General features: G+C 34.8%; 1 protein-coding gene across 1 annotated transcript; it reads right to left on the bottom strand.

Annotated features, from left to right (window-relative positions):
- Positions 1–859: 859 nt before the first annotated feature.
- LOC110620446 lies at positions 860–5,999 on the bottom strand. Its single transcript, XM_021764187.2, has 2 exons — positions 5,690–5,999; positions 860–1,270 (listed from the first exon to the last, which is right to left on the bottom strand). The coding sequence occupies exons 1-2, from the start codon at positions 5,887–5,889 to the stop codon at positions 1,150–1,152; spliced, it is 321 nt and encodes a 106-aa protein (XP_021619879.1). The 5' UTR covers positions 5,890–5,999; the 3' UTR covers positions 860–1,149.
- Between the last annotated feature and the right edge of the window lie 5,035 nt (positions 6,000–11,034).

Here is an 11,034-nt window from a genome sequence, read left to right as displayed (position 1 = left end):
CATGACCATCAACATTAAAAAAAAAACAATAAGACAACTAAGTCCAATAGTCAAATAGTATTTAAAAGAAAGGTGTAGTTAATAAGAGATGGAAAAACCCACTAGCAAAAAATCCAAACAACTGTCATGCACATGGGAGTGGGATCATGAATGCCTGAAAATTCAAAAGAGAAAATAAAGGTGGGTGAGGTCAAGCAAAGACAACATGTACTATCACAACTTGATATGCTTGGCATGTTTTTTTCTTCTCAGATTATTCTTTTGCCAGCTTCAATTAATCAAACAAAATGTACTCATTCTCATCAGAATCATGCCAATCCTAAACTTGGCCAGTCCTTCAAATCTTCAAATTCATCCCCATGTTTCTCTTTCTTTTTTTTTTTTATTTTAATTTTTTTGAGAAATATTGCCTTTTGCAGTGCAGGTCTTGAACGCGGCAGAATCAGCAAGGTACTGTACTCTTCTAAAACATGAGGTGAAATGAAAAGTAGAAAATGTTTTATGCTGTTTGTGACTCATCTAAACCCTGGTGGATATCCCAAGGGTTACTGTTTCTGAATTGCAAATCTATATTTTCTATGCTCAATTATTACAGGAGAAAATAGAAAAAGGTACATGAGGCTTCTTTGAATGCGGGTGTGATTAAGATCCAGCATGTTTTTATAGCATCAATGCATTCCTGTAGTGATATTATACAGGTCACTGGACGCCAAAATGTCTCATCAAAAGGAACTCGAAGTTTCATTAGTCTTTCACTTGCACAACAATCTGGAAATCTAACCCTCATCTACCTCATTACAAGTTTTCCAGATTTGCCCACTCATAGGAACCCATGTGGCCAACTTGAATAGCCATAAGATATAAGAATCCACCTAAAATATAGCCACGTGGAAATTGCTCCTTGCAAATCCCAACCATTTGAGTAAAGCACAAGCCATCCTCAAATGAAAAATTGGGAGCACCTAATACCAAATTAAAGGCATTAAACATTATTTATTGCTCTAACTAAAGCAATTATTGCATGATACATTCATGGAGACACAAAACTGAAAAGTATATGTGAAGAGTAATAATTAGCTAGGGAGGAAATATGCAAATATATACAAGTTTAATCCAGTCAGAATCTAGGTGTTAAGGAGAAACGTTACATCAATCATCATACGAAACATGAAAACTGGTGGTGCAGCCAGACGCCTCAGGATGCTCGGCCCCGCAACAGTCATAAAATTTGGCAGCATATGGTGGATCGTTAGGTCCCAATTCGTAGTACCTTCAACAAACCAAATAGATGGATGAATTGACCATCATAACTCAAACATACAAATCAAAGAGAACAGAAAATAGTAAAAATGAATAAATAAAAACAAATAAGAGGAAATTTCCTCTTCAGTTGATGGTGAGGAAGACATTTTATCAGCAAAAGGATAGCTGCAAAAGAAATGGCCTCCTCTAATTATTTGAAAGATCTAAGCTTCCCCATTAAAATGCCATGATGCAGATGTGTATCGTAATTCATTTAACTACTAAAATAAGCACAGCGTACCAACAATTTCCTTTTTCTATTCTCCCTCTACCTTCCAGTAATCATATTATGCAACCCCCACACTCTCCCCAAGAAAGGATAATTTTTTGATACAACAAGGGAACGGAATATAACCACATTAAAACTTAAATGAAAATTCATATACAACCCAGCATTTGTTAATAATTGGAAGTGTTCCCTCTCCAGTCTACAATAATGTTAACAGGCTAGTACCATTTACATAATTTATGAGTTCAAAACATCAGCAGATCACCCAAAGGAACTATAAGTTCAGTGTTATTAGAATCATTCGAATCATATGATTCACATCGAATCACTAGCCTAATGGTAAAATCAGATGGGTGAACCATAAGTAACCAAAAATGAGACAAGAATCACATGAATCAACAGCGAATTGGGATGATTGTTAAGAATTGATAGGCATGGATTCATAAAGAGAAGTGCAGTAAAAGACCAAATTCGAAATAAAAATAAAAAATAAAAAAAAAGAAGGGGAAAAGACAGAAAGCTCAATAGAAGAGACAAAAAATAAATGAAAAAAGTAAGTGTAAATGGCCCAAGATAGTTTGTCATGTTTATTCTAAAATTTTAACTTGTCTGATTGATATTTTGAGCTTGGCCACAACAAAGTTATTAGGTTTACTTTGATATCATGTTTAGTGTATGATTTGGAATTAAAATTTATTTATATATACATTATTTGCAACTGAATGTTTAATATCTTTTGATAAAATTAATAGCAAAAATATCTAGATATATATATATATTATTTTCAATTGTTTTAAAAGTTGCAATAATCTTACGTTTCAATTCAATTCTCAATATACAGTTGAAAAAATGAGGATTTCGATTCAGAATTCAATTCTTCATTGGACAACTATGAGAGTAATTTTTCAAATCATGTATGTTTAAAAAAATAATTTTAAAATGATGTAGGATCCGAAAATATTTTCGAATCCTGTGTGTCAACCCAGCTTATGCCGAACACGCTGGTTCGACACTCAAAGTGTCGAACAGCAGCAAGTTCGACACTATGAGTGTCGAACTTTGCTGATTTGTGCCGCGGGCAAATTATCTGCCCGAAGAGAAGCAGGCCAACATTCTTCGGCACTCTAAGTGCCGAAGATGTGAAAGCTGCATGCACCTGCATGGTGCATGCATGCAATTATATAAAAAAAAATTATTATTTATTTTTTTATATTATAATAATAAATAATTTTACTTTATATTTAAATTTTTGTTAAAATTTTTTAATATATATTAAAAATTAATAATTTTAAAATAAATAATTTATATTATAATAATAATAAATTATTTATTATTAATTTTATTGATGTTTAAGTTTTTGTAAATAATTTTGTTAGAAAATATACAATTTAATATTTTTAAAATAAATAATAACTATGAAAATAAAATGAAGTATTTTTTTATTAATATAATAATTTAATTTTTAAAAATATTTTATCCGTTCTATTTATTTATTATTTTAAATTTATTATTTAATTTTGATTACAACAAATTATAATAAATTATAATAAAATTATAATCTAAAAAAATAAATAATAAGCAGAAAGGGCTGTTTCATTCTTTGATCTGCTAAACATTCGATCATAATTTTATAGTTTTATTACAACAAATTATAATAAATTATAATAAAATTATAATCTAAAAAAATAAATAATAATTTTAAAATAATAAATAAATAGAATGGATGAAATGTTTTTAAAAATTAAATTATTATATTAATAAGAAAAATATTTCATTTTATTTTCATAATTATTATTTATTTTAAAAATATTAAATTATATATTTTCTAATAAAATTATTTACAAAAACTTAAACATTAATAAAATTAATAATAAATAATTTATTATTATTATAATATAAATTATTTATTTTAAAATTATTAATTTTTAATATATATTAAAAAATTTTAACAAAAATTTAAATATAAAATAAAATTATTTATTATTATAATATAAAAAAATAAATAATAATTTTTTTATATATAATTGCATGCATGGCCTGCAGGCTCGTGGAAGCTTGCAGGCTTTCACATCTTCGGCACTTAGAGTGCTGAAGAATGTTGGCCTGCTTCTCCTCGGGCAGATTATCTGCCCGAGACACAAAAAAGCAAAGTTCGACACTCATAGTATCGAACTTGCTGTTGTTCGATACTATGAGTGTCGAACCAGTGTGTTCGGCAGTATGACTGCCGAACAAACTGGATTGACACACAGAATCCGAAAATATTTTTGAATCCTGCATCATTTTAAAATTATTTTTTTAAATATACATGATTTGAAAAATTGCTCCAACTATGATAACCTCTTGTATTCTTTACGAGCTAGAGTTTCTAGAAAGGCAATTCTGTGAAATAAAAGCTTCCCCAGAATTTCATGAAAATCAAAATTCTAATACTTCTTTGAATTTGTCATGTTTTCTAAAATTTCTAAACATGTATTCTAATTCCTTCTACTCTGTTTTAAATTCAAAACTTCTGTTTCTTCTCATGTTTTTTATGCTTCCATTTATTTATTCATCCTTGTGTTGTTTATATCCTCTAGATATTAGGCTGCTATGATTTAAAAAAAAATGAATGATTGTGATAAACAACACAATGATCCAAATGCAGATGTCAAGGTTGAAAGGGCACATGCTTGTGCAAGTGCACAGAATAAAGAAGTGTCAAATACAACAATTATCACAGTTAATACTTAAAAGAGTTTCAAAGACACAAGCAAAAACAATAATATCCATACTACTCAAGGAACCAGAATACTATCATCTGCATATTTCTCACATTTCTTGCTTTTGCTAATACAATTTCATGTTACTCCAACAGTATTATTTCAATTCTTAAAATAATTAAGCTGGCAGAATTAGTCTACCATGTTTTATTTTATTTCAATTTTCAACCATTAGACCATTATGACTAACTCTCCTTTTAGCACGGCTAAAACAAATGCTACTACTAGCGAGAAAATCACCATCTTCCGATGCTTAGTCACCATTACCATCATCAGCTCCAGCATTGCAAAAGAGTGGGAGTAGCCAGTCCACAGCCTTCAATACAACCCCCATCAGGACCACAGCTCTTGTCATCTCTTATTGCTCCATCAAACATACATTTAGGTTTTCAATTCTTTTGTCAAGCAACAAATGAAACTGCAAAGGGCAAATTTTGTGACACATTCAAAGTGATGTTTCCTCCACCAATTTGTTAAGAGATGAAGACAAAGTCTACACCAAGCACTTTTTATTTGCTAACATCAGCATTGTAAAAGCAAGTGCAGTGGCTTTTGGCAACAAATATTGCACAAGTGGGCAAGTGGCATTGACTGCAGAAATGCCAAATTAGCAGTGAAGGGTTACTAATGGGCAAGGGAAATTCTTGTTTTAAATACTACCTTTACAGTCTAGAAGTAAACTTTTGCAAGTCAAATAGAATTTTCCCATTCAATTTCTTTAGGGAGATTTACAAAAAGATGCCTGTATATTGCCATTATTAACAAGTTGATCCACATATTTTGAAAAACTCATGAAGACATCCCTAAATTTTAATTCTTTTAGATATTTTATTCATTCTATCCAATTTCTAAGTATATTTCTGCATATTCTTTTAGTCAAATTTCAAATAAAAACTATGTAATTCCTGAATTTTGCCATTAACACTTTCGTCCATTTATTTTTAAAAAACATATTAAAACATCACTCTTCTACAAGAGTATTTTGATATTTTCTTCAAGTATTAACAGCTAACGGGTAGAGTAATGAAAGATTTAATGGAACCAAAAGTTAGGAACATTTAAATTAGTTTCTGAAACTACAGGGATCAACCTGTTAATAATGATATTACTGGGGACGTTTTGGTAATTCACCATTGCTTTAAAGTTCAATAACATTCCAAAACACGAATTCCATTTAACTGAGAATTCCACTGATCATTTGATTGAATTCAAATCAAGGAATTATGACATAATTTCCATCTATTGCTAACTCAAGGGTTTCAATTACCCTTACTCTGAGTTTCATTAGCAATTAATACAAAAAAAAAAAAAATGAACTGAATATATTATATATGACCTTAAAACCTCATACAGGCACAAATTTAGAAAACGGTATGCAACAACCACCAAAGGATACCTTTTCTGGTCATCATGATGGCGACAGACGAAGAAGGAAGGATGGAACCGGCAAGCGGAGGCGGCATTAGAGGAGGAAGTATACGTCTGCTTGCACCTCTTGCATAGTTTCTCCTCTTCCTTGTCTTTCCCTTTATCTTCTTTCTCCATTTCGCACTCTTTGCTCAAGCTAGTGGCTTTGGCAGTGGTTGACGAAATCATATAATAGATTTTCGCGTCTTCTACTTTGCTTTACACAAACCAAATCCAAAACTACAGATTCTATTTTCCTGGGTCTGGAAAGCAAAGGCTTATTCAAATTGGAAAAAATAAAAAAATAAAAAAAATAAAACTATTGAAAAAACATCAGCTCCTTTTCTTTAGCGAAAAATAATTTTGAGGAAAATAATTTTTATAATTTTTTGTTTAAAATATTCAGAAAAATTAATTAATAAAAAATATTTTATTAATTAAAAAATAAATAAAAATTATTTTTTAAAAAAATCATTTTCTTTATTTTTGAGATAATTATTAAAATTTATATATAAATTTATTAATAAATTTTATTTTTTAAATTAAAATTAAATAATAAAAATAAATTATTTTTCACAAATTAAATGTATGTATTTTTTTCACGAAATAAATATTATAATTATATTTTTACTAACAATCAAATAAGTCTTAATATAATATAATATTAAATTTTTATTATTTTTTTATAATTTAAAATATAAAAAATTTAGTATTTTAATTATATAAAATTGAAAAAAATACATAAATATAATAAATAATCTTTAAAATTATAAAAATAAAATTTTATTATATAAAAGATATTTTTATCATTAAAAAAATATTCTATTATTAAAAAATAATGTTTAATGTGACTGAAAATAGAATTGGATTGCGATTGATCAATCCGTAAAAGAGAAGACATGAGGTGGTTGAGATCTACGGGCGGCCACGTTTAAGTTAGTAAACTAATAGAATGGACGAATATAATGAATTGTTTTGAGTTTAAAATGAGAGTATAAAAATATGTACATTGTTTTCTATACACATTTATTTTTATACTGTAAAAAGATGGAATTGGTTATCAAATCTCCTGGAAATCCGAGTGGTACCAGCTAGTGGATAGAGGATCCTGCATTTATAGGCGTAATGGAGATCGGTAGATTGTATTATGCTAACGGTAACTTTTCATAAACATTTGACCTACTAAGGAGAGGGTGAGTCTTGATAGAGTACTAAATGTTATAGTATCCTGATCTTCCTTTTTTATAGGTGAGACTTCTACAACCATGTATCAGTTTAATAGACCATTACCACATAGTCTTGTCCTATGGTAACAACTCATGGCATATTTTATGCGATTATTATATCGCATTAGAGGCCCCCCACTCGTCTTCAATTATTCAAATTCGAAGGTTACAGTTGTCTTCGCAATCTTGGGCATGTAGCACGTCCGAATTGGCTCTTCATGCTCGCGTCGCTTCACTTGTTCCTGGACATAAATGATGATTACCTTATTTATCGAGTCACATTTAAACCTACCGTCGAAATCATAGTATAAAAATCATTCAACTCCTTCGATTTCCACTTTTGCTCATAACTGATCTCCGCATTTTGAAAAAGACTCGACCACCTAGCCTTCTACTACCACTTTTGCTTAAGGTATTTCTTTGTTCTCTTCCCCCGAGATGAATATCTCGTCTACATCATCTCCTCCTAGCAGAAGCTCCACTTTAGGCTCCTTTTCCGATGGCCTCATCCATGCTCCGGCTTCCATCATTCCACTGAGAGTGGTTCATGATAATGATAGCCTTCTGGTGAATGACATCTCGTCCGTGTTAATAGAAAAGGGGGTGGATCGTCTAGTATCAAATATGCCAAGAACTCTTCTAGGTTCACGCACCCAACCCACGCATTATGACCAAATCCCTATAGAGGACACAATCATAGTTTATGAAGAGCAATTGAAGACGGGTTATGACCAAATTCATTGTGCTCTGCTTTCACAAGCTTTCCGTCGCCCAATTGCATTGCAATAGCTAGAGGATTCTAGTGGCTTTCCGCTTTCTCTATTTCAACAACAATATCGAGCTAAGTGTTGCACTCTTCTCCCAACTGTACCAATTGGGTACCCAAAAGACTGATTGGAATATACATGTGGAGCTCAGAAAGGATGGGGTCTGTGAGACAAGGAAGAGGCCTTAGACTTCCTCTAGAGGATGGCCTTGACTTAGAGGATTGATATTAACGTTACGGTGAGGAACGCTATTTTGTCCTGATAAATTCATTTCTAGGCTGAACAGGCTCGGGTCCCTTAATCGCCGAGTCTTCAAAACCCTCGGGATAGCGTTCCTTGTACTATAGACCTGGGTATTTTTCTTTCTAACTGCCTTTGCTTTTAAAACTACCTTACTTACTCACCTTTTACTCTGTTCAGGTATGGCTGGTAAAGAAAAGAACAAATTTTGCCGAGGCAGCATGCACTGCTCGCAAGGGCAAAGCTACTGTTGGGACATCCAGTCCTCCTCCTAAGTGAGCTCGCCCAGCGGAGGAGATCATCATGCTTCTTCCTCCACCTCTGTAATACCCGGCTAGATTCCGGCATCGGAATCCCTACCTTCCGGCCGAATCTCCGTTGGAATTTGGAATTTTGATGATGCCAGAGTCTTCTAGAAGGGTAAAATGTGTTTCTAAAATGTTTTCATGTGATTTTATGGTTTTAAATGAAAAAGAAATGAGTTTTGAAAAGAAAAGGCCAGGAGGAAGGACCCAGGTTCGGTCGCCGAACCTCAAGTCCGGCCACCAAACATAGGGCTGTTTCTGGAGTGCTTTAGGCCTCCGAAAGTCTTGAGGGCAGAAACCAAGTTCGGCCGCCGAATCTCAAGTTCGGCCGCCGAACATGCATGAGTTTAGGAGGTACGTTAGGCTGCCGAAGGTAGTTGAGCTGGCCACCTATAAAAAGCCCTCAGACCGAAAATGGACGAGTTTTCTCCCCATTCTCGAGCTCAGGTGTGTTCATGCCTCCTTTGGTTCTTTTCCTGTCTTTTCCTTCATCTCCCAAGGTTTTTATAAGTTTTATGGTTGTTTTGAAGAATTTTAAAGCTTAGATCAAAGTTTTGGAGCTTGGAGATCCAAGGAGTTGTTTCCTCCACATCTCCAAGTTAGGGATCGCACCAACCCTCGATCTTCAAGAGGTAAGTGTAGATCTTTACTTCCTTTTCGTTTTAATGAAGTTTTAAGTAAGTTTAATGATGTTTTGATGGTTGAGTATGGGTAGATATGCATGTTAGGGTTATGTGGATTTTATGCTCAATGTATGTTTATGTAATGTTGGTGTTGGGGGTTTAAGTTAAGTTTATGCCCCTATATGCTTGAGGGAGTGTGTATGCATGTTTGGGAGAGAGCTTGTGAGGTTTTGGGTTGTTTTGGAAGGTTTGGAGGCTATTCGTGCATGAGGAGGCTGAGTTCTATCCTTCTGGATGAACTCAGGTTCGGCCGCCGAAGGTACTTTCGGCCCCCGAACCTGCCTGTGGTGGCTTGTTTTGGCTGCTGAATCCTGTCCCCGAAAGTTGGACTTTCGGCTCTGGAAGGGAGTTTCGGCCGCCGAAGGTGCTGCCGAACATGCATGAGTTTCGTCTCTGGAAAGGGGTTTCGACCGCCGAACCTGCCGCCGAACCTGCATGGCTTTCGGCTCTGGAAGGGACCTTCGGCCGCCGAAAGTGCCGCCGAAAGTGCCCTGTCCAGCCCTTTCTTGGGTGTTTTCTATGCATGTTTTGAGGATGTTTTAGAGAGTTTTTGGGGAGTTGTTTATGAGTTGTTTAGAGTGTGTTTGGCACCTCATTCGAGTCCACCTGTGTAGGATCGGACCCGAGGGACCGAGGAGGCCAGCAGTGTTAGCTGTTGCAGAGTCAGTCCAGCGTCTGCCAGAGGTGAGTAGAACTAAACCTAATCTTTTATTTTAAGAAATCAAATGCCTAAAGCATGTTCATGCATCATGATTATATGTAATAGGTTGATTGCACTAGTTTCACGAATATGACGCATTGCATTATTTACTGTTGATGTGGATGGACCAAGGCGACCCCAATAGCCCATAGATCTGTCATGATTGAAAGTCCTGTGTGAGTCCTTTGAGAGCCGGGCATTTGATGGATAAGTCCTGTGTGAGCCCTTTTAGGGTCGGGCACCATACTATGTGTTGAAAGTCTTGTGTGAGCTCTCTGTGGACCGGGCACTATGAAAGTCCTGTGTGAGCTCCTTTGGGGTCGGGCACCGATAGAGGGAGTTTTGAGGTCATGTCCAATCCGTGATGTGAAATGTTTGTGTTGTGACGCATTTCATGAAAGCATGTAATTAATGAATTGTTTTCATTGTTTCTACTCACTGGGCTTTTAGCTCACCCCTCTCCCCTAACCCCAGGTTTACAGGTATGAGGTCGATTGGGAAGTCTCAAGAGTTAAGGTTATGTTTATGAAATAGCTTAGTATGTTAGTGTGGACATGTAAAGTAAATTGATATAATGTATTGTAAGATATTGAAACGTAATGTAATGTAAAGTAGAGTTATGTTTATGGATTAGTACTGTGCTTGGCCCTAAGACTTGGTTAGTCTCTTTTTAATACATGATGTATGTTATGTTTTAATGTTGGGTTGAGTTTGAACCAAACTTGTGGCATGGAATGTTTACCACGCTAGAGTATTTGATGAGGACTCTAGTGGAGGTTTTATGCACAGGTTAGGTTTTGGTTCATTGGGATGTGAGTCCAGCTTGATGTATGTTATGTTGACCCAGCTAGGGCATTTGTTGAGGGCTCTAGTATGGGGTTATTTTATGTTTTCAGTTATGTCGCATACAGGTCAAGCTCGGTATTTACATCAGATGTTTAAGTTTTTATGTTAATGCTTTGATCATGTATGGGATTTGACCAGGTGACAGGATGTATGTGAGGCTTGCTACGGGTCCCGGCGGCCTTATGCCGATCTGGATCCTAGCGCCGGTAGCGGTTCAGGCCGTTACAGAGGGTATCAGTTTCTGGGCTGTTACAACCTCATCCTCCTACTACTGAAGAAATAGCCCCAAATCAACTCGAGTCCTCTCCAAGGGGTGATCCTGCAGCTGTTTTTGTCCAGGCTAAACCTTCATAGGGAGAGGCTAGAGCAAGAGTCACATGGCCTTGGGGAATCTAACACCTGGCGCTAATGTTGACTCAGACAACCTCACTTGTCGAAGAATCTCAGTTGTCTATCCTTATAGCCAAGAATGCCCTACGATTTGGAGACCGTCGTCACCTGAATGCTGTTGAGACAAACGATCTCTATGACAATATTATCTATTCTGCGATGGAGAGTGCCTTGTGC

This window comes from Manihot esculenta, chromosome 8 (assembly GCF_001659605.2).
Source record: "Manihot esculenta cultivar AM560-2 chromosome 8, M.esculenta_v8, whole genome shotgun sequence".
NCBI lineage: Eukaryota > Viridiplantae > Streptophyta > Magnoliopsida > Malpighiales > Euphorbiaceae > Manihot > Manihot esculenta.
This window is presented reverse-complemented; position numbering and strand designations above follow the sequence as displayed.